At 36.5% G+C, this 24,714-nt stretch overlaps 1 protein-coding gene and 1 long non-coding RNA gene across 2 annotated transcripts; one reads left to right on the forward strand and one right to left on the reverse strand.

Annotated features, from left to right (window-relative positions):
• Nucleotides 1-306: 306 nt before the first annotated feature.
• On the forward strand, nt 307-4,306 carry LOC109166048 (adagio protein 3). Its single transcript, XM_019314934.1, has 2 exons — nt 307-646; nt 2,478-4,306. The coding sequence occupies exons 1-2, from the start codon at nt 366-368 to the stop codon at nt 4,072-4,074; spliced, it is 1,878 nt and encodes a 625-aa protein (XP_019170479.1). The 5' UTR covers nt 307-365; the 3' UTR covers nt 4,075-4,306.
• Nucleotides 4,307-13,221: 8,915 nt separating this feature from the next.
• Nucleotides 13,222-24,026, reverse strand: LOC109166043. The gene is made up of 3 exons (XR_002051606.1): nt 23,930-24,026; nt 21,614-21,617; nt 13,222-13,232 (listed from the first exon to the last, which is right to left on the reverse strand). It is a non-coding gene; the product is annotated as an uncharacterized LOC109166043 (long non-coding RNA).
• Between the last annotated feature and the right edge of the window lie 688 nt (nt 24,027-24,714).

The following is a 24,714-nucleotide window of genomic DNA, read 5'->3' on the forward strand; positions in this document are numbered from 1 at the left end:
CTTTTTTCTTTTCTCTTGGGTCTCACAACAAATCATTTCTCCTACAAATATAATTTCCTATCTCTCCTCTCTCATGTCTCATCCAAATCATCATCTTTTCACCTCTAATTCATCAAAAAAATTAAGAAAAATTTTCTAATGTAGATGGTCTTACGTGTGGGAATATATGTTGCTTGAGCACAGTGCAGCCGCGCACCCATAAAAATATCTACCCTGTAATTTAACATTTATGGCATATTCGTTATTTAGTCCTCTAGTTGGTCTCTTTTCGTGGCCTTTCCTTCAACATATCTTGTTACCAACACTTGAACACTTAACAGGAGAGAGAGAGAGAGAGAGAGAGAGAGAGAGAGAGAGAGAGAGAGATGGAAGAAAGCGAAGAAGAGGAGGAGCTTTGGAACCGAGGGAAGAGGCTGAAATTCGCTGGGAATGACAGGATGGTAGAAGACGAAGCGGAAGGGGAAAAAGAAGATAGGCAGAAACTGAGAGAGCATGGTGGTGGGTTTTTCTTATACCCGATGCTTGCCACGCCGTCTTCGATCGTCGTCTCCGACGCCTTGGATCCCGACCTACCCATCATCTACGTCAACACCGTCTTCGAAATCTCCACCGGCTATCGCGCTGACGAAATCCTCGGCCGCAATTGGTAATTCATCTCTCTCCATCATACTGAATGATTTCTCTTCTCTTTCTCCAATTCTACTCTTACTCATTTGATTCTTTCTCTGGTGTTTTTGGAGATCCGATCTTACTTTTATTACATGGTGTTCGTTTGATGCAACTTTTGATATGATGAGTAATACTATTGATGAAGGCTACTAAAATTTATACTTCTAATTCCTTGCTTTGCTAAGTGATAACTTTTACCTCGTAATACTGTTTGCATTTTTTCCCCTTTAAGATTTGTTTTTAATGCAGATTGTGTTGTATTTGGTGTAATTTGGTTTACTCTCTGAAATAACTTCAGTTCCATCATTACTTGATTTCGTCTGGTAAAGTTGTTATTTATTGTGTTATTTAAGGGCTTCATTTTATATTAACTAGTTTGAGTCTAATGGAAGAGGCATCAAATAATTTCATGAGAGAGCCATTGAGTTTCAAATTTTCCTTGAATGCTAACTGTCTAGGTTATTGATGGGTTGTAGCAAAGGATGCTGGTTGTACTTGTAGATCGACTTTTTGTCTGTTGGTAGAACTGTAGAAGATATTTGTTTGAAATGATATTTATAGGCCGAGGAAAAGCCGAAAAGGTACATACATTCTTATAGAAAGAAGGGATAGTTATGAAGAATCAGAATGCCATATTCTAGATGCCAGATGGATTGTGAATGCTAGTACTAAACACATTATACATGAAAATTTGGACAAACCTACCCTAACTCCCTGCATATCAATCTTAATGTGATGCTTTTGTAGACTCTGCCTCTGGTTTTTTTCTCCATGCTTCTATTTAGATCAAATACTTCTTCAAGTCCTTATTTTTCAACAAGTGAAGCATTTTCTTTAGGAAGTGGGAGTCTTTTACGTGCATGTAGCTGACATTGTTGATGCAATGTGGCCTACTTTTTATGCTATTTCCATTTCTATATCTGATTTGGTGAAAGATATCAAGTGACCATGAATTTTTAATTAAGTTGTATGTTCAGCACATAACACGTATGTGCTAAAGCAAGTACCCTTTGGTGCAGATTAGTCCCATATGGCACAAGTTAGAAGTACTATATTTTGAAGTCTTTCCTGGTTTATCAAGTTGTTTTCGCACCAAAGTGAGTAACTTGTGATTAGCTAGATGTAGTATTTGTGGTAATAATTATTTTAAGGTACTCCTGGCTTTAATATGGGCATATGGCTTTGAATTTGCCATTTAGTTCTTGAAACTTTGGAAAAAGAATCAAATGAGATGAAACAAAGTAAAATTCAGATAAATAACAAAAAGGGTGCAGTTGAGGAAAGAATCCTGACTATTTAGTAACTTTTTAGTCTAGGTAAATTGACTTTAAAAAAAAGATTAATTTATTTAAATATGGGGGCAAAATATACTTTCAGAGAACAAGGCATTTTCTGTAAGTTGTATACTGTAGCTATTTCGTTATAACTAGATGGTCTAATGTCTATGACCTCCCAGTCACTAAAAACTTACCAGATAAATTGAGCTTTTGGATATAATTGATCAATCCAGTGATGCTACCTTGGTAATTTTCGGAATACTATGAATTTGCCTGGTTAAGCTTTGTTTTATTGTTAAAAATGCCTTATCATTGTTCTCTGTAATACTTTAGAATCTGACCAGTGACAACTTAACTTCAGAGAAAACTTGTCAACGTGATGGATGGAGCACAGATAAGCTTTGTCTATACTGTCATTTATTCCCAAACAAATGCCGTTTTTTTTTTTTTTTGCCTTGATGCTCTGTTGCACACATCCTTTTTTGCTGACTTGATGTCCATTTTTACGCTCTTTTGAATCCTTTGCATCAGTCGGTTTTTACAATATAGAGATCCCCGGGCTCAAAGACGGCATCCTCTGGTAGATCCTGTTGTTGTTTCTGAGATCAGAAGATGTATTGAACAAGGTGTGGAGTTCCAAGGTGAGCTTCTCAACTTTAGGAAGGACGGTACCCCATTAGTGAACAAGTTAAGACTTGCACCTATACACAGTGATGATGGCACAGTTACACATATCATTGGGATTCAGATGTTTTCTGAAGCAAAAATAGATCTAAATACTGTGTCATATCCTGTTTACAAAGAAACATGCTTGCTGCAATCTGATGAAGCTACCAAATACTCGATTGATAGTGGGCAGTTGCAGCATTGTCAGCACAAGGAAATGTGTGGGATTCTTCTGCTATCTGATGAAGTTCTAGCTCACAACATCCTATCACGCTTAACTCCAAGGGATGTAGCATCCATTGGATCTGTTTGCAGAAGGATTCGGCAATTAACCAAAAATGAGCATGTCAGGAAAATGGTATGCCAAAATGCATGGGGAAGAGATGTCACAGGAGCCCTTGAACTCATGACTAAAAAGTTAGGTTGGGGTCGTCTGGCTAGGGAGCTAACTACACTTGAAGCTGTTTGTTGGAAGAAACTTACAGTTAGAGGTGCAGTTGAGCCATCACGCTGCAATTTCAGTGCATGTGCTGCAGGTAATCGGCTTGTCTTGTTTGGAGGGGAAGGTGTCAATATGCAGCCAATGGATGACACATTTGTTCTCAATCTTGATGCTGCCAATCCAGAGTGGCGCAGGGTAAGTGTGAAATCTTCTCCACCTGGACGCTGGGGCCATACTCTTTCATGCCTTAATGGTTCTTGGTTGGTTGTCTTTGGTGGCTGTGGGAGGCAAGGGTTGCTCAACGATGTCTTTGTTCTTGATTTGGATGCCAAACAACCAACATGGAAAGAAGTCTCAGGAGGAACTCCCCCCCTTCCTAGGTCGTGGCACAGTTCTTGCACAATAGAAGGCTCAAAATTAGTTGTTTCAGGTGGATGCACAGATGCCGGAGTACTCCTTAGTGATACGTATCTGTTGGATCTCACTACAGACAAACCAAAGTGGAGAGAGATTCCAACGTCTTGGGCTCCTCCTTCAAGATTGGGGCATTCGCTCTCTGTCTATGGAAGGACAAAGATTCTAATGTTTGGTGGGCTTGCCAAAAGTGGGCACTTGCGCTTAAGGTCTGGTGAGGCATACAGCATTGATTTGGAGGATGAAGAGCCACGTTGGAGGCAGCTCGAGTGTGGTGCGTTCACTGGGCTAGGAAGCCAGAATGTGGTAGTGCCTCCGCCTAGACTTGATCATGTTGCTGTAACCATGCCTTGTGGGCGGATAATAATCTTTGGGGGTTCAATTGCCGGGCTTCATTCTCCATCACAGCTGTTTTTGCTGGATCCTTCCGAGGAGAAACCTTCATGGAGGACTCTGAATGTTCCTGGGCAACCTCCAAAATTTGCGTGGGGGCATAGCACGTGTGTAGTTGGTGGAACGAGGGTGTTGGTCCTTGGGGGTCATACCGGGGAAGAATGGATTCTTAACGAACTGCATGAACTCTGCTTAGCCAGCAGGCAAGACTGATCCATGATCTGTTTGGTTGTAGTTGTTGCTGCACATCTCAGAAGAATTTTTCTGTGCATATCTCAAGGAGTCATTACACGATGCAATGTCCTATTTATGGTATGAGGATTTGTATTATCACCGTATTATGTATTTTTGGGGTGGTTTCTTTTATGTATGAATGGTCTTTGCTTTGTACATAAGCTTTTTTGCTTTTCTTACTCTTTGCACCCTACTCTGCTATTCTTTTTTCATAATGTATCCTCTTGCTAGATGGATATACGGAGTAGTTAGTTTTACTTTTTAGGGACAAATGCGTTTTTGTCCTCACTTTAACGGTGGTTGGAAGGGATTTGTAACGGAAGATCACATTGGGTATAGTTTAAAAAGTAAGAGGACTAAATTGAGTATGTTTAATACTTTGGGACAAAATCGAGTATTAGCTAGCTAATAGTCGGAGGATCATTTTGGGTATTAACTCTAAAGAATAATTGAAGAACTAAAAATACATTTTTTTTTTCATTAGAATTAAACATTTGTTTTGCATGTTATAAACATTTCAGTTTATGACTATTATCCACTGTTTCATATATTTAAGTTTACATGTATGGTTGAACTCAGTTATATATATATATATATATATATATATATATATATATATATATAGGAATAATTATTAATGAAAAAGGGTTCTCTCCCAGTTCTCTCCACTCATTGTAAACTGTGAAAGATGGGCCTGCACATGCCAACGTTTTTTGAATAATACTGGGCAAACAAGCTTCTGGAATTACAAGACAAAGATCAATGTTGTTCTATCCTTGTAGTTTGTTGGGAAATTTGGCAACAGAGGAACAATATACTTGCCCTATTTGGTAAAATAGTTGGCCTATAGGCTAATTTTAGTTTATTTGATTATTATTAGATGTTTGACTTGATTAAAAAAATTAAGGAATAAGTGTTATATAGGTCATTCAACGCAAATTATGTTGTGGACTCGTGTTCATTATGTATTATGGATACGAGTCCAAAACATCATCGTTTTAAGGGAAAATGGCGGCATTCTAATTAAAAAAAATTGATTTTGTTTAGCCGTTAACGGCGTTATTCGTTTGTTTGACAGGCAGTTTCTATTCTTTCATTCATTCATTTTGGTAATTTCCGCTTGCAATTTCTTCTAAATCGCAATCGTATATTTTCGCAAGCTTCATCTATTTTTTCCTTTCATTTTTTTGTTTGTTGTTGTTCGTCTGATTTGGAATATTGAATTCGTTGATGGATGAGGCAACAAATCAAAGAGATTTCAATGTTGATGGATCTTCTACGATGCAGGTTCCAGGTATTTTGCGATTTCCGATCTATTTGATATTTTGTGTTTTTGAGATTTATGAGGTTAAAATTGGATTCGATTTTATATTTGTGTTTGTTATTGCGATCAATTTTGGTGTTAGCGTTATGATTTATTCATGTGTCTTTTTGAATTTGTGGTTTATGTTGATTACATACAATGTCTGCGATTTTGGTGAGGTTTTACTAGTGATTGCAAACAATGTCTGCGATTTTAGTGAGATTTTACTGGTGATTTCAGATTTTGGGGTGTTTACTCTGTTCAGAAATCTTGGTAGTTCGCATGTTCATAATCTTGCAACTATACATTCATAATGATTGAGTTGTACATTCATATTTTTGTGAACTATATATTCATAACATTTATTGGTACTCTGTATCTGTTTGTACAGTCAATGTTCGTAAATTGCATGTTATATGTTCAAAATTTTACACTTGTATGTTTCTATATTTGACTGCTCTGTGTCCACTGTTTCTGTATTTTCAGTGAATGAAGGTTTGGTGGGTGATTCATTAAGTACAAATCAAGGAGATTTAAACATTGATGGATCTTCTTCGATTCCAGATTTTTTACTAGTGTTTATGGTCAATTAAAATGTTTTTGATGGAATAATTACAGATCAAGTTTTAGTAGTTTTTTGTGTGTGTGTGTGTGTGTGTGTGTGTGTGTGTGTGTGTGTGTGTTTTATTGCAATCATTGAATGAATTGAAGATTTGGTGGGTGCATGATTCATTAAGTACAGATCAAGGAGATTTAAACATTGATGGATCTTCTTCGATTCCAAGTTTTTTTACTAATGTTTACTGTCAATTAGAATGTTTTTGATTCAATAAGTATAGATCAAGTTTTAGTAGTTTTTTTTTTTTTTTTTTTTTTTTTTTTTTTTTTTTTTTTTTTTTTTTTTTTTTTTTTTTTGTGCTATGTGATGGTTTTTACTGGTAGAATTGTGTTTTTGATCATATATGTATTGTGCTTCTGTGAATATAGATGTATGAAATTATGAATATACAGTATAAAAATATGAGTATGTATTTTTGAAATTATGAATGAACAACTATGTAGTTATGAATATAGTTATGAAATTATGGATTTATAGTTTTGAAATTATGAATTTACAGTTTTGAAATTATGAATATACAGTTATGGAATTATGAATTTACATTCATAATGTTCAGCCCTGTTATATTTTATATCATTGGATAGAAATTTTATTCTTATGTAGAGCATGACTGGATTTATTCGACATTCCCCTTTCCCCCTCTCCGTTGGAATTATATTTCCATCAAATGTTATTATTTGTTATACTTGAGGTTATATTTTCTAATTGTAGTTGATGAAGATTTGGTTGGTGTTGTAGTAAGAAATGGTGATGAAGCTTTTGAGTTGTATAATGAACATGCATACAGAGTTGGTTTTAGTGTGAGGAAGGGTAAACAACGTTACAAGGCATATACCAAGACAATTCAAATGAAGAGATTTTACTGTTCTAAGGCTGGTTATAAGTTTAAGGCAGATAGTGGTGTCAAGCTTTATTCAAAAATTGATACAAGGACGGGGTGTGGTGCATTTGCTCAGTTTGATGTGGGTGGGGATGGCTCATGGACAGTTACAAAACATATGAAGGTACACAATCATGAATTATGTGATTTAGACAAGAGTCATCTACTTCGTTCACATAGAAGAGTTGAAAGTAATCAGTTTTTATGTTTAAAAGATTTGAAGGAGAGTGGAGTTGGATTGGCGGATGGTATTAGGTTTTTGAAACATCAATCGGGTGGGTCTCCATTGGTTGGTTTCACCAATCGCGGGATGCTTATAATTCGCTGGTTTGTGACACAATTAAGAGTTTGGATGGAACTGATTCCAATTCTTTAATTGAAATATTTAGGAGGAGGCAGTCTAATGAGTCTGACTTTTTTATTTTGTTTTTTGTTTTTTTATTTTATTTTGAAGTTGATTCCGATGCAAGATTGTGTAATTTTTTTTTTTTTTTGAGGGATGGTCAAATGAGACGAGATTGTGAATTGTTTGGAGATTTGTTAGTGCATGATACAACATATTGCACTAACAAATATGACATGATATGTGGGTCTTTTGTAGGGATGAATCATCATTGCATGAATGTAATGTTTGGTTGTGGGTTTTTGAAGAACGAGAGGATATAATCCTTTGTGTGGTTGTTCATAGCTTTTTTAAGATCTATGGCTGGCAAGTGTCCACAATCTATCATGACGGATCAATGTACAGCTATGACTGCTGCTATTTCTATAGTTTTTCCAACATCACGCCATCGTCTTTGCATATGGCATATTGGTGAGAATTCGAAGAAGCATATCAAGACTTTAAGGAATAATAAGGATTTCATGGATATCTTTAACTATTTATTGAAATACACAGACACTGAAGCTGAGTTTGAATTTTATTGGACTAGATATGTTACTATTTACTGGTTTTTATTTATGAATCTACAGTTTAGAAGTTTTGAATTTACAGTATAGCAGTTATGGATCTACAGTGTACCAGTTATGAACATACAATATAAAAATTATGAATATACAATATAGCAATTATGAATCTACAGTATATCAACTATGAATCTACAATATTGCAATTATGAATCTGCAGTATATGAATTATGAATGTTACAGTCTAAAAATTATGGATATGGAGTATAGCAATTATGAATCTACAATATAGCAATTATGATTCTAAAGTATATCAGTTATTAATATATAGTGTTTTGGTTTGTGGGGCATCTCTTAGTGATTTGGTTATCTTATTGTTTTCTTTTCACGAATTTTTAGTGAATGTGTCTTGTAAATTTCAAGATGGTGACTGAATATAAGTGTCACAAGAATTTGTGGCTAGGGAAGCTTTATGATTGTAGGGAGAAATTGTGTCCAGCATTTAACAAGGATTATTTTTCTTGGGGAATTTTATCTTCACAAAGGAGTGAAACTACAAATCATTCCATTTCTAGAAGGCTATCTAAGACTGCTGGTCTTTGTGATTCTATTCCTCTTTTGTTAGCGTTATTTCTGAGTGGAGAAGTAAAGAAAATGGTGAAGATTTTTGTTGTGCTCAAGGGGTACCTGCTATGATGATTGACCATGTGAAACTTCTTTCACATGCTAGAGATGTATATACTATTGAGATCTATTTTTTGTTTGAGGAACAATTAATGAAAGCCAGTGCTTGTCATCAAGAAATTGTTTTGAATGATGGGTGTCAATACAAGTATCATGTGTGGCGACCAGATATAGACATTATAAGGCATGAAGTTAGTTTTAAGCCTATCAATCTTGACATTTCTTGCAGTTGCAAACTGTTTTCTGAAATGGGAATTCTTTGCTGTCATTGTTTACGCATTCTTAATGTAAATTGTGTTCCTAGTATTCCTGATAAATACATTAAGAAAAGATGGACTAAAAAGGTTGCGGTTGGTAGGAATGTGAACACTGATTCATTGTCTTATAATGTTGGTGTTCCTCCTTCAATTTGGGTTGTTGAGATTAGTAGGAATTTCAAAGATTGGTTTTTTCTAGTCAAGACAATAGTGTAGCTATACAGTTTTGTGATGAAGCTGTTGAGAATGCAAGAAAATGATTGAAGCTGAGATTGGGCAAGTGAATATTGAAGAGTGTGGTGTTTCATCTTTAAGTGGTATTGTTTAAGATCCTTCAAGCCGGAGATTGAAAGGTGTGCATAATAAAATGAGGAGTAGTGTTATTGAAAAGAAGTACACTATAGCAAGGGGAAGAAGGAGTGCTGCAAATAAGGTTTCTTCAAATACAAAGGGTGCCGTTCAATCATTGGTTTTGGAAAATATATTTGAGATTGATTGTGATGGATATCTTGTACATCCAACTTCTAGTAGCTCACAGTTTGTTCATTTTAATAAGAGTTTAGATGACAATGTAGTTGTAGATTGAGATTGTGCTATTACAATTGGTTAGCTTTGAACCTTATATTCACAACTTTTGATATATACATTTACAAGTTTTGCAGTCTATAGTCTTAATATTTGTTCCTTATTTTTTTAAGAGGTTTAAACATCTATGTTGACAATTATAGGTTTAAACATCTACGTTTAGGACACATCCCTTGCTGCTTTCATAATTTTGTGCTTTTCTTTGTTCTCATCCCACGTCATGATGGTAGCAGCATACTTAGCTCGCAACTCAGAAATGAAGTCAGCCTACAAATAAAGAACATTAAATAATCAGTTTCATGCAATGGAAAAAAAATGTAATTTGAAAGTAATATATTTTTCTCTTACATTTACACTGACATTTCTTTTGAATCCTGGGTTCCAATTCATTAGAGTTCCTTTATATGTTTCATATGTTTAATTACATATATTCCACAGTCAATGGAATTTTCAGTCTCTCTCCAGTTCATAGCAAGAACTCTATAGCAATGTCTTCTATTTTCCAGTACAAGGATGAACTTTGTGCTGTCAAGTATTCTTGGAATGCAGTTAGCTGCACAAAAAATATATCAGTGCTCATTATGCATCATACTCCATATATATCAAATCATAAGAAGCTCAAGTTTTTTATTAAGTTACCAATAATTGAGGGCAATCTCCATATTTATCTTCTTCCGAACATCAGGGGGCAGGGCTTTGTTGTCTATTACTTCAACCTTAGATGAAATTGTGTTGATGCAAACAACAAAATAGTGGCATTATGAATATATTGTGCATTCCGTGTCCAATAAGGAGGCCGTAGATGCAGTGGGACATTCTTGAATTTTCTTTTTGGCCTCTTTCGGACTGTGACATCCTCAATATCAGGCTCACTATCATTCAATGCACTGTATTTATACAAAATGCATGTAGGTAGTTATAATAATGCAATATAATATTTACAATTTAATAAGTATATGTTTATAATTTACATACTGTACATTCATAATTCATAAAATGTAGATTCATAATTATTATACTGTAGTTTCATAATTATTTTCTATGGGCAAGGACAAATCCCCGGGTCCGGATGACATGAATCCGGGCTTCTATCAGTCTTTCTTGGATGTCATTGGTAAGGATGTCACTGATTTTGTTCTTAATTGTCTATCTTAGTCGTCTTTTCCTACAAATTTGAATGATGCCAATATAGTTTAATCCCTAAGAAATGTGCTCCAGAGTATGTGTCTGATTTGAGACCAATTGCGTTATCTAATGTACTGTATAAGATTATGGCTAAAATGATTGCTAATCGCATGAAGCCGCTTCTTGAGAGTGTTATTTCAGATTCCCAGAATGCCTTCCTACCTGGCAGGTTGATCTCAGATAATATCCTTATTGCGTCTGAGGTTGGCCACTATTTGAGAAGAAGTAGTTGGGGTAGGTTGGCTGGGCGGCTCTAAAACTTGATATGGCGAAGGCGTAGGATAGGATGGAATGACCGTTCGTAAGACAGATGTTGCTAAGGTTGGGTTTTGATGAGAGATGGCTCCAGCTTATTATGTTGTGTGTTCAGACGGTGCGCTATAGGGTGCGGGTCAATGGTAAGCCAAGCGAGGAGATTATACCAACCAGAGGGCTTAGGCAAGGAGACCCATTGTCTCCTTACCTTTTTATTATCTGTGCGGAGGGTTTGTCTCTGCTCTTACAGGATTCTCAAGCGAAGGGGCTTGTGCATGGTTTTAGAGTGGCCCGGGGGGCACCAGCTATCTCACATTTGTTTTTTGATGACAGTCTGCTTTTCTTTAAAGCTAATCTGCATGAGACATTGGAGGTGAAGAAGTGTCTGAGTATCTATGAAGCTTTCTCTGGCCAGGCGGTCAACTTTCATAAGTCTAGTATTACATTCAATCGTAATACTCTCGTGGAGGTTAGGGAGCTCGTGGCTGGAGCGTTGGGGGTTGGCCAAGCCGATGATTTTGGCAAGTACCTTGGCTTGCCGTCTGTTGTTGGTAGGAATAAGAAGGTGGTCTTTGCCTATGTTGAGCAGAAGTTGAAGTAGAGATTTGGTTCGTAGAATAAGAGGTTGTTATCCAGGGCTGGGAAGGAATTTCTTTTGAAGAGTGTGGCTCAAGCTATGCCAACCTACACGATGAGTATTTTCTTGCTTCCTAAAACTCTATGCGCTTCTTTGGAAAGATTAATGAACAGGTATTGGTGGGGGATGAATGGCTCTGGAGGTAGTATTTATTGGCTGGCCTGGGATAGAATGTGTATTCCTAAGAAGTTTGGTGGTTTGGGTTTCAAACGGCTGCACGAGTTTAATCTGGCCCTGTTGGGCAAACAGGGATGGCGTCTGCTTACTAGCCTGGGTTCTCTCATGGCGCGGGTTTTTAAGGCAAGATACTATCCTACATCTTTTTTTTTTTTTTGAAGCTACTATGGGTGGAAATCCAAGCTATGTCTGGAGGAGCATTATGGCAAGTCAGGAGTTAGTCAGGTCGGGATGCAGGCGCAGAATTGGAAACGGTAGGTTGACTAGCATTTGGTCTCACCCTTGGCTGCCTAATCCACAGGATCCTTATGTGGGGCTAAACTAGGTTGGTACTAACCAGGATCTTTTGATCTCTGATTTGATTGATTCCTCTACAAGCAAGTGGAAAGTTGATATTGTTCATCAGCTTTTTGCCTATCAGGAAGCATCTCTTATTTTGCAGTTGCCTATCAATGTTGATTTTGATGATATGTGGTATTGGGATGGAGACTTAAGGGGAAGTTACTCTGTCAAGGATGGGTATAGAAGATTGGGAGAAATTGTGGCAACATGCTCTCATGTTTGGAATAATATCTGGAAGCTGCAGGTTCCCCCAAAATGGAAGCATTTCTATGGAAAACACTTTCGAAAATTCTACCTAGTTTAGATAATTTGATAAAGAGAAGGGAAGAGCTCTTAAATGTTTGTCCGTCATGCGGGATGGATGAGGAAAATGTCATGCATATTTTATGTTCATGTCCATATGCTTCTCATGTTTTGTTTACTGCTCAGCTGCCTATTCCCTCAATTAATGGCGTGAGTTTTGTGCAATGGATAGAGTTATGGCTTGGTGGTGCGTCGGGCTTCAATGGTGATACACAAGGGAAGATCTACGGTTTGCTACATGACATTTGGGCTGCTAGAAATACGGCAGTGTGGGATTGCCGCCTGCCAGCTCCTCGCTCTCTGATAGGCAGTCTCATGGCGTGTTGGACGGCCTGGAAGAACACTAGCCAGCAGCCACGCTCAAATCCCATGTAGTACGCCACCCTCTCTGGTGCACCGGTCCCCCAGTCTGCAGCTGCTGTCTATTGTTGCATCGACGCCGGTTTTCATGGACCGCACCATGCTGCGGCTTTCGGCTTTATTGTGCGGGAGGCGGATGACACCTTTGTGGCCACGGGAAATGGCCCGTTGAATTGCCCATACAACCCTCTTCAGGCAGAAGCAATGGCAATGTGTGAAGCGCTCTCGTGGTTGAAGGATAACGGCTACTCTACGGTCAGAGGTTACACAGATAGCTCAGTTTTGGTTTCAAGTCTTGAACATGCTAGTTTTTTTCGTACTTATGTTGGTTTTGTTTTACTCTCTTGTAAACGTTTAATTTCTGCCATGTCGGTTCCGTTGGTTAGTCACGTTAGTAGAGACGCTAACCGAGCGGCACACTCCCTAGCTAAGCATGTAAGTGCCACTACGACACGTTCTTTTTGGAGGGATGTTCCCCCGTCCTTTATTGAGCCTGATATGGCGAATGCAATCTGATTCTTTTTGGCTTTAAAAAAAAACTGTAGATTCATAATCAATAAACTGTAGATTCATAATTACTTAATTGTAGATTCATAATTAATAAACTGTAGATTCATAAACAATAAACTGTAGATTCATAATTACTAAACTGTAGATTCATAACTACTAAACTGTAGGTTCATAATTTTAAGAACACTATATGCAATGTGTTTTAAAATTCAGAACACTACATTGCTTAACATTCAGAATTTAAAAATTCACAAGTTATATGCAATAGGTATCATTTTCTTGGTATTCAAAATATAATGTTTTCAGTTTAAGAGTATTATTGAACTGATTTCAAAAATATTGAACCTAAGCATACATTTACCTATCAATATCATCAAGCTCAACAGCAGGGGAAGCAACAGCAGTAGGGGTGGCAGGGGAATCTCTGGTGAATGGCACCTTAATCAAAGGAGTTATTCCCTTGTTGCCGGAGGTTTAAACAACATCAGTTGGTTTTTCTTTAGACTTGTTGGAGTTTGTCACACCAGTTCCACATCCAATGCTGTCAACAAGGGCATCCAATTGTCTTCTCTCTTATGTGCTCTGCCCTGATGGTTTCTTATGTAATGGTGTTGGGGTTAGGGAAATTCCTAGATCAAAGGATGGAGCTTCTATTTCCATTTGCTTTGTTGTTTTCTAAAAGGCCTCTACCAAAGCGTCCACTGCAGCTGTGAAACTTTCTTGACCAAAGAACATATCATCTAGTTGGGATGCTGTTGGGTTTGGAGCTGCTTCCATTGTGCTTGCCACAGTAAGCATATTTGAAATTCCAGAAAAAGTTGTCTTTATCAACTCCGCAGGTGCCCCTCCTTTCCAATTTTAGCCATTGCATCTCCAAATTCAATGACATCAGCAGCAAGCTTTTGCAGTACTCGTGGCACTCTATCAGCATTGGATGGCGGCACAGAAATCGTTGGAACCCCTTGTTCAGCAGCAGGGGCAGTGTTTTGGCCTGACGTAGCAGAAGCAGCAATAGCGTGAACAGTAGCAGGATTCTCGATTCGGGGGATAACTTTTCCCTTTCCAAATCCCCCAGCCTTCTTCTCCGCATCCACTCTTCTCCTCAAAAGTTTAGTTGTCCATGCAAGAATTGTAGGGTATGTTCTAATGACTTTCATTGCCTTGAATTGGACTCTATCAACATAGAATAGCTACAATTTTCCCAAAGAAAAAAAAAAAAACAAGGGGTAAAATAAATCAGAACTAGATATTCACAATTCCATAACTATACATTCATAATTTTACTACTGTATATTCATAAATGGATTTTACATTCATAAATTCAGAAGTGTATATTAATAATTCAAAAACTGTACATTTATAATGCAACTATTGTATAGTCATAAATCTATAACTGTACATTCATCAGTTCAAAAATGTATATTCATAATTCCATAACTGTACATTCATAATTTCACTATTGTATATTCATAAATCTACCACTGTACATTCATAATTATCAAAACTGTATAGTAATAATTGCATAGTTCTATTTTCACAACAACATATTTATCCATAATTTAATAACTCTATATTAAAAGTTTCATAATTATATATGCACAATATCACAGCAAACACATTAAATGAAGTAGAGACATAACAAGAACTCACAAGGATGTATGTGGCTGCCCCATTAAACAAACTTTCAGGTTTTTTCAAGTGCTTATCAATTGATTTAATAAGAAACTTGTAGGTATAGCTACACCAATTGTACTCCTTGATCTCCCCAACATTGATCAAGGAGTTAAAGATTATGTTATTGCAGTTCCTTGACTGGAATCCTTGGAGCATTGAAGAAACGATCAAGACCATGAATCTCTCTTAAATTCATCTCTGTAATCTCCCCTGCTAACAATCGCATCTCCCATTCTTGCTGTGATTGGTGATCCAGTTTGAATTCCCCACCTTTGCCTCCAAGCATGTAATAGAGCTCTGTACTCAGCTGTCCCATTCTCTTCAAATTTTGGGGCCTCTTCCACCTCCTTTATGCCTCGCGGAATGCCTAAAGTGCACTCAATGCCCTCCTCATCAACATGTAGCCTATCGCCCTCCAATACGAAGTCACAGTTGAAAATGTCAAAGTTATAAACCAGATACTTCACCAATTGAGACTCACTTGTGTTCAGCTGAAGATTCAAGATTGCTCCAAATCCAATATCAGTGACAGTTTGTTTTTGCTGTGCCGATAGTCTCTTCACAAGTTGATGCATTACTCTTGGCCCCATTCGAGTGCTAAAGTATGCACTATCAGACTTATTTTCAGCAGCTTGTGATTTTGAGATTGCTCTTGTTCTTTTTTTTTTTTTTTTTTTTTTTTTTTTGATTGCTTTGATTTTCTGGCTGTGGCTGCAATGGCTCAGCAGCTTGTGATTTTGAGATTGCTCTTGTTCTTTTTATTTGATTGCTTTGACTTTCTGGCTGTGGATGCGATGGCTCAGCAGCTTGTGAGTTCAAGACTGCTCTTGTTGTTTTTCTTCGCTTGCTTTGCTTTTCTGGTGGTGGCTGTGATGTCTCAGCATCTTGTGCTGTTCTACTTCGCGTCATTTTTCGTTGAATTTATTTTACCACTTCATTCATAGTAGGTTCAGATTCCCTTACTGCCATTGAAAACATTAGAAATGCATGACTTTATGTATGATAAAGTATAACACACGATAAAATTAAAATGAGTTTGATGGACATATAATCCTTAAGTAGAGGGGGGATGGGGAGTGCCGAATAAATCCAGTCATGCTCTACAAAATGAATAATATGGCCATCAAATTACAAAGTGTTGTATTCACAATGTGCAAATTACAAAGTCTCACATTCATAATGTTTGAGTTGTATGTTCATAATGTTATAACTATACATTCATAATCTTATATATCTATTTTCACAAATGGAAAATTACACAGTACCACATTCATAATGTCTGAACTGTATGTTCATAATGTTATAACTGTACATTCATAAGCGTATAACTCTATATTAACAATTTGCAAATTACAGAGTACCACATTCATAATGTCTAAATTGTATATTCATAATATTATAACTCTACATTCATAATCTTATAACTCTATATTCACAAAATTTACGAACATTCATAATCTTTTGAAAACTATGTTCGTAATATTTGAAGTCTTTATACTAATATACACAACATTCGAGAATATACAAAATGTACAGAGTTTATGTTATACAAACCCTAGTTCAAAATCACAAAATGTATACAGAATGTACATGTTTATGCTCTCTAAACCCTTGTTTAAGAGTGTCAGACACATAATACCTGTATGGCGACGAAGTAAAGTAGAGTAAACTACGGGGGGCTTGGCGTGCGAACGACAGTGAAGCTTTGGCGATGGAGTCTGTGTTGATGAAAAACAGAGAGAATGGTGAAAATGGGGAGAATGAGCGTTGAAGAGAGGTTTTTGCGAAGAAGAAATGGAAGCTTGATCGACAGGAAATCGCAAAAATGGAGGCTTGATCGTGACGAGTCGGGTACTGATATTAATTTTTTTTTTTTAAAAGATGATTGGCTGAAAATAACGATGCCACTTAATGCACCGTTAATGCGCTACAATGAAACGTTGTCGTTTCAATCCGTGTCCACAGTGCATTGTGGACACGGGTCCATAGCATAACGATTGGACATTCAACTGCACACCAAAATGTAATAGGGCCATCGAACTAAAAAAGAATGCAATTGGGTAAAAAATGACTTGTTCTCTAGGTTAAGTGCTGATGTGGCGGTTAACCTCTAATAAACTATTTTACTTATTTATTTTAAATATTAAAAATTTTATGAAAATTAAAAAAACTAAAAACCACAACCCCACCCGGCCCCTTCCCTCTCCTCCCCTCGCTCCGTCTTCGCCGGCGGCGAATTTGCAGATTGATGGTACGCTGACCATTCCACCCCAGTTTCTTAATGTTGGGAGGCCACACCTATGATAACAATGAATAGAGAGGAGTATATGTCCAAAGAAATCATCAAACTTTTGTATTCATCACTCTCTCTATCTATTATCATGGTTACTGCTTTCATCCTCACCTTTTCTTCTTTATGCTATCTCCTCAACATGCTTTAGTTGTACTCTTTGCCAAGTGCGTCGCCGCCACCTTTGTCAAGACTTTCGAGAAGTGCACTCCTCCGCTTAAAGGCTACTACCTCACCATCAACGAGATTGCCTCCGTCTTCACCATCTACGTCAGCTCCGGTACCTCTGATGAATTCCACAGCAGCAATTGCAGATGCATTTTGTCTCCAGTTCAGCTGGCGAAGACGGAGGGGAGAGGAAGGGGTGGGGTTGGGGTTTTTTTTTTTTTTTTTTTTTTTTTTTTTTTTTTTTTAATTTCTTAAAAACTTTTAATATTTAAAATAAATAAATAAAATAATTTATTAGAGGTTAACCGCCACATCAACACTTAACTTGGAGAACAAGTCATTTTTGAGCCAATTGCATGATTTTAGTTTGTTCAAGGACCCAATTGCATTCTTTTTTAGTTCGATGACCCAATTGCATTTTAGTGTATAGTTGAGTGGCCTATTTGACCCTTATTCCAAAACTTTTTAGATCAAAAGGAATGGGGTGACCCAGGTTTGAAAATGAAGGTTACAAGTCCATCTGGCGCTATATTGGCACACCAAGTTGGTCATCATCAACGAGTTTACTAAGTTCCTCATTCGGAAAATCAACAATAAGCGTTTTGAATTATCTGGTGTGCGCCTTAGCCATGAAGCCCGCGATATGATTATGATCTCTGGCTATAAGAGAAAGATGCCTAACACCTGCATTTTGTAACTCCTTTCTGCAAGCAACAAGGATGTTGTCAACGATACCTCCCCTCCTGATGCCCTTGTTAATCGCCTCCACAATGTTTAGAGAATCACTCTTAAAGCAAGTGTATCTGCTGCCAATCATCTTGGCAAGTTGCACCCCTTTCAGCAATGCCCAGGCATCCGTCATTTCTATAGTGCATGAACTAATATCATGTGTAAATCCTTTGATCCAAGCTCCGTGATAGTCTCTGGCAACACCTCCACACTTTGCTCTGGCTGTTACAGGATTGAAGCTTCCATCAATATTTATCTTTATCCAGCTGGGGAGGTTTGTTCCACCTAATAAGATTCCAAGTTCTGGTTGTGGGGTGGCTAAAAGGCTTGCAAGCTTTGTTGAATGCATTATTGATTTCTGTAACTTGTGAGTGAATCTTTACGGGGCACTCGCCTTGAAGAAATTCACCGAGTTTATGCTTACAAATTGGCCCAAAAGGATCCCAGGAAAGGAAAGGCTCCAGCTATTGTCATCGATGTAAAGAAATCCACTCTCTATGCAGCTACAAAGGCAAAATTAAAGGATCTTAGAGACGCCATGAGATTATCAAGAATCAAGGCCGAGCTTGAGAGAATAGATCCTAGGGCAAGAACAAGTCATGCCAATCTGACCAAGCCCGAAACAACCCCATCAAAACATGATGAAGATGCTGATGAAGATGATAATGATGATGGTGATCAAGATGAACCAAGACAAAGTGATCATGATGATGATAACAACGATGCCATGATTACCGATACTACTCAGAGAAAGAGTGCATCTAGCCCGAAAGAAAGAGATTCACCTCACACCATGAAACATCATGAGGACGAAATTCGACATAGATGCACAGAAAGATCACCCATCAAAGACTGAATCTTTTGCTGAACCGAGTCTGAGATTAGCTAACGGTGGAAGCATGGATGCACCGCTTGGTGCGAGACAAGACGACCCTGGTCATGCACAAGAGCAAGTAAGTGTACCTCATTTAACACCAAAAGTGTTGTATGATACATCGGCCATACTCTCTATCTTGAGAAAAATGAGCGAAGAGAACAACACAAACTTCAAGCAGTTACGTAAGACTCTTCATCATACAAAGAGAACATCTCAAGAGACAAAAGATTGTGTATCCCAGGAAGGCCAATAAACCCGAAATCTGATTGAGGTACAGGCTTATGACAAGTCATTTCAAGAGGTAGTGCTGAAATCTCTAGAGTGCAACACCTCTCTGGTAAATGGCCTAGTCAAAGCAATGGACAATGTCCCTGAGGGTCTATCCAATCTCCATTTTGGCCAATACAAGATTGAAAGTGGTCAAGAAAAGATTCTCAAAGAATAGCACAGTATGAAGCATGCGAACTTCTCTCTCAAAGAACGAGTTAATCTATCCTGTATGAAGAGTGACATGGTCCATGATGATATGATGACTGTTGGAGCAAATCAGATGTAAACGATGAATGACATCAAAGAGATCAAGATAATTCTTCAAAATCTCACTCAACTATTATCCTCGGCTCCTGATGATGCCAAAAAGGGGGAAAGAAGAGACATAGATGATAGAGATGGTCATGGGAGCAATTCAAGCAACAGGCCAATGCATCCTCCCTCAGGACCATATAGGAACACGAAAGCAGATAATGACTTTGGATGCAGAAAGAAAAGAAGTTCCCTATGTACCTTATAAAGAAGGTAGCGAGAAACGTTTTGAAGGTTGCAACATGCCTCTATGGCTCAAGAGGAGAGACAATTTGGCAAGAGAGGATCATCAAAGAGACATGAACGTTGCAATCAAGATGGAGAATGAAAGACGACGAATTGTGGATGAAGAAATTAGAAAGAAGAAAGAACAGGATCTCATTCACCTCCAATGATGATCTTGACATTAAAAGGATGCTCAAGGAACAGAAGGCTCAAGAGGAAGAAGCCGGAAAGGCCATAAAAGAAGAAACTCGAAAGAAAGTGTAATAGCTAGAAAATCCTTTGTAATGCAACATCTTTGATAAATGAATACAAACCTTTTGTGTGGGTTACGTTGAGTTCTTATTTTTAATTCGTGACTTATCTAGAATCTCTTGTAAGACTCAACTATTTGGCTGCTTTGTAATGAAAATCCATTCATGGATAATTTCAGCCTTATAGCGAGAGTATAGGTTTTGACATCATCAAAAAGGGGGAAATTGTTAGGGGAACACTTGTATTTAGATTTTGATGATACCAAACTACTTAGGAATTTAGACCCCTCTTTTTTACTCTCGTTGCTTTAGGTTCTTCTGGCAGGACGAATCATCCTCAGTGATGATATTACTCACAAACTGATTCGTATTCAGTTCACGCACCAACCCGGTCAGCGCATCCTCAGTTAGTCAGCGTCAAGGTCAAGTGAACAAAAGACCGAGAGATCTCACAAGCCGAAAGATGGGAAGGTCTATCTCTCAAGCAATTTATTGACAAATGATAAAGAAAGATCATTTGATTCGTGAAGACAACGAATGATAAGGTCAATCATTCATTATCAGAGCTCGAGAACACGAGTCACAAGTCTGACTCAATTGGACAAATCAATATTCTCTCAGAAGCATAAATGTCCAAGTTTCAATTCTGGGAAATCATCCTAGACAAATGGTGTAATGAGATTTCAAATTTCAATGAGCATTAAATGATTGATACTTTTTGACAGTACTAAAATACAAAAAGGTTGTTGACTTTTTGAAGCCAATGGCTACATAGTACAAGCCGCATTTAAAGCTCCTCACCCAGCGGACAATACACACTAGTCAATAGGCTTTGAATTTTCATCTCCCTCCAACGAATGGATTTTCTCACCTATAAATACCATTCTTCTACACTTGAAGAAGGTGCTGGTCATCACTCATTACTAACAAAAGCTTTCAAAATCTCTCTAAAGCTACAAGTTTATTTTCGACCAGTGTGTTTGTGAAGATTCCTTTTAAAGCTCTCATCAAGTATTAAAACATCTTCACAGCCTCAAGAAATCTTGCAATAGTTGATACGAAGATCAAGACTTCAAGTCAAGATTTCAGTTGGAGAAACATCAATCTTTTTCCCAACACCACACTCAACTCGGAGAAGTTGATAGAGGCGGAGTAAACTCGGAGGAGTTGAAAAACCTTAGCAAGTTGCTGTCCGGCTTAGTGATCAAGGAAACAAGTTTGGCTGAGTAGTTTGTACAAAGAAGTGATTAGTGCAAACCCCTTCATAAGTTGTGAAGGAAGAGTGGACTAGGCTTCGTTAATAGCCGAACCACTATAAAATCTCTCTCTCTCTGTTTACTTACTGCCATTTAAAATTGCGTGCATTGCATTCTTATCAAACCTAAGTCAAGATCTTTAAACTTACAAGTGTCCAAAGAAAACTAAAAGATATAAACATTTCTGTTGTGCATATCTCTCATTACTCTTTTTGGTAAAGTTTCAAAAATCGCTAGTGAGTCTATTCAGCCCCCCCCACCCCCACCCCCCCCCCTCTATACTCACTCCTTTCGGTATCGAGACCAACACTAGCCAATAATGATTGTTTTAAAGCAAGCTAGACAGAGGAAAGTAAAGAAAGCAAGAATATAAATCCTTACCTTGACACCTTGATTGCCGACGAACTCACTTGGAAAGGAAGAAAAAAATAGTGGAAGTTTAGGCCGGAAGAAAAAGAACAACGGAACTCACTTGGAATGGAAGGAATTTTAGGAGGTATAAATATGAAGAGAAATTGAATTCTACACTTTCCTCCTTCGTGTGGGAAATCAAGTCGGAAAGGTGATATTTTTTTCGCAGGTTCCCAAGAACGCCAGATAATATCACTGCTTCCGGCCACTTAATTTTTCCTTTAATATTGGATTTTTAAGACACGTATCAACTACGTCGGTAAATACTTACCAACAAAATTACCGACGCATAATAAAGAATATCGAAAAAAACAAAGTTATTGTTTAGTTGATCGTTTTAGAGTCGAAAGAACTGACGTAACCATATTCTTTGGCAGTAAGGTACGTCATAAATCAACAAACTTTTTCTAGGAAAATATAATATTTACAATAAAAAAATTCCTATAAATTACCGAACATACCCTTAGTAAATAAAAGAAAGCTCATTAAAATGAAAAAAAATGAAAAAACACAACCATCAAATCATGGAAATAAATGGTCCAGATTAGTTATCACGTTCTTATTTAAATAGCTGTTCTCATTTGAATGTGTGCGTGTATATTTTTTTTTGAAAGCATGTGTCTGTGTGTGTGTGTGTGTGTGTATGTATATAGAAGAAAGTTCAAATACGACGGGGTCTTCCCATGCGGCGGTGCGGCGAAATTTCAGAATACACCAACAGTGTAATGGAAACACACCACAATGAAATGCCAAAAAAACACCAAAAAATAAACAACAGACCCAAAAAAATAAACCATATAACTCACCACCCCCAATGGTGTATTTCCGAACACTGTTTTATGTTTTTAATCACACCTAATGGTGTGTTTTTGGTGATGCGTACCTAATTTGTGTGTGTTTTGTGGTGTATTTTCTTAATGTTGATGGTGTATATTTGATGAACTATTGGTGACGCCGCACCACCGCACTTGAACCTTCCTCTATATATATATATATATTATATATATATTATATATATATATATATATATATATATATATATATATATATATATATATATATATATATATATATATATATATATATATATATATATATATATATATATATATATATATATATAGAGAGAGAGAGAGAGAGAGTAAGGTTCCAATGAGAACACTTGCTTAGGTGTGAACGTGATAACAAATCATGTGCATCTATCTCATATTTTTTTAATGGTCTAGATTAGATTAAGTGTGTGCGAATGCGAATTAAATGTGTGCAAATACACTTAATCGAGTTTGCACACATTTAATTCGCCTTCGCACACACTTAATATAATCTAGACCATTAAAAATATTGGATTGATGCACACGGCTTGTTCTCACGTTCTCAACTAAGCAAATGTTCTCATATGATCCTATATATATATATATATATATATATATATATATATATATATATATATATATATATATATATATATATATATATATATATATATATATATATTAAAATTCTATATTTAATACATGGACAATGACTTTTTTATTTTTTATTTATTATTTTTTTTTCTTTTTTTCTTTTCATTTTTTTCCTTTTTTTTTATTCCATTATTCAAAAGTAGAGTAAAAGAGTAATGAGTTTTATAATTATCAAATAATTTGATTTCAATAGTAGAATAATAAAAATAGACAAACAAATTCATGTTAATAAATATCAAAACTCATAATAGGATATAACAGTGTCCAACCAACACACCAACTATTGTAGCACTAATATTTTTCAATTGTTATATCGTGCACCAGGGTGCATAATGCATTGTGCGCCCTAAAAATCCCATGTTTTGTATATATGTACATAATTGTATAGTAGAATACACATAAACTCTTAATATAATACACAAAATTTTAACATAATACATAATATACATAAACTCTTAACATAATACACATAATCTCTTAACATAATACACATAAATTCTTAACGTAATACATATAAACTCTAAACTCTTAACGTAATACACATAAACTCTTAGAACGCATAATGCGGTGTGCACCTTGGTGCACGATATAATTTGCCAACATTTTTCGGTCTTGTTTAATATGAGACGTGCAATTTGGGCTCTGACCTACCAAGAAGTCTTTTTTTTGTTTGTTTTTTGGTTTTGCCAAGTCAACCTAACACCAAACAATTTCCATTTATTGCGGGTTAGAAGCATCTGTACATCTCCCTATTGCATGTCAAGTAGTCAACTATTGGCCAAAAACTGTGGGTGAAAAGAGCACTATTGGCTAATCCGCCCACTCCATTGTATGGAGTGAAGCCGAACAAGTTGGTAGGTTTCAAGTTTGATTTTTAATTAAAGCACTTTATTAAGATTAACAAATTATAATTTATGTCCCTCCATAATATGCCACTTATCAATATCATCCCTGAATTATTAGTGGTGTAAATATTGTCCCTCAATTTATAAAATGGTACATATAGTATCCTCCCGTAATGTAATGTTGCCCCTTATTTTTTCAAAACGGTACATATATTGCCCCTCCCGTACGGTACAGGAGGGGCAATATATGTACCGTTTTGAAAATTAAGGAACAACATTTACACCACTAATAATTTAAGGGTGACATTGATAATTGGCTAGTATGGAAGTGCATAAATTACAATTTTCTCTTAACATTATTAGTTTAAACTTGTTAGTTATAGGTAATTTAGTTAGATTTATTGTACACATTTGGAAGACGGTTTCGTGTTTTCCTCGTCACGCATAAAAAACTAAAAGTATAACTTTCTTTTTTTTGAAAAAAAAAAGTTCTGTGTAATACACTAATACTTCTCTTATTTATTGGGGAAGTCGTTTGGCTAATATGATATTTTGATTTTTATTACATAATTTTCAAGATTAAATTGGACATATTAATCATTATAGACAATAATTTTTAATCAAAGCAACTATTCAAATATATAATGAGAGTCATTATTCTATTATTATGGTCCTGTTTGGTAAAATAATTAGCCTATAAGTTAATTTTGACTTATTTGACTATTATTAATTGTTTGACTTGGTTGAAAAATCAATAGAAGTGTTTTGTTAATTAGCTTTTTGTAACTCCAAAATGCTAAAATTCAAAAAGCTGTTCAAAGCAACTTTTTCAATTAGCTTTT

The sequence above is a fragment of the Ipomoea nil genome, unplaced genomic scaffold (genome assembly GCF_001879475.1).
Source record: "Ipomoea nil cultivar Tokyo-kokei standard unplaced genomic scaffold, Asagao_1.1 scaffold3084, whole genome shotgun sequence".
NCBI classification, from domain to species: Eukaryota; Viridiplantae; Streptophyta; class Magnoliopsida; order Solanales; family Convolvulaceae; genus Ipomoea; species Ipomoea nil.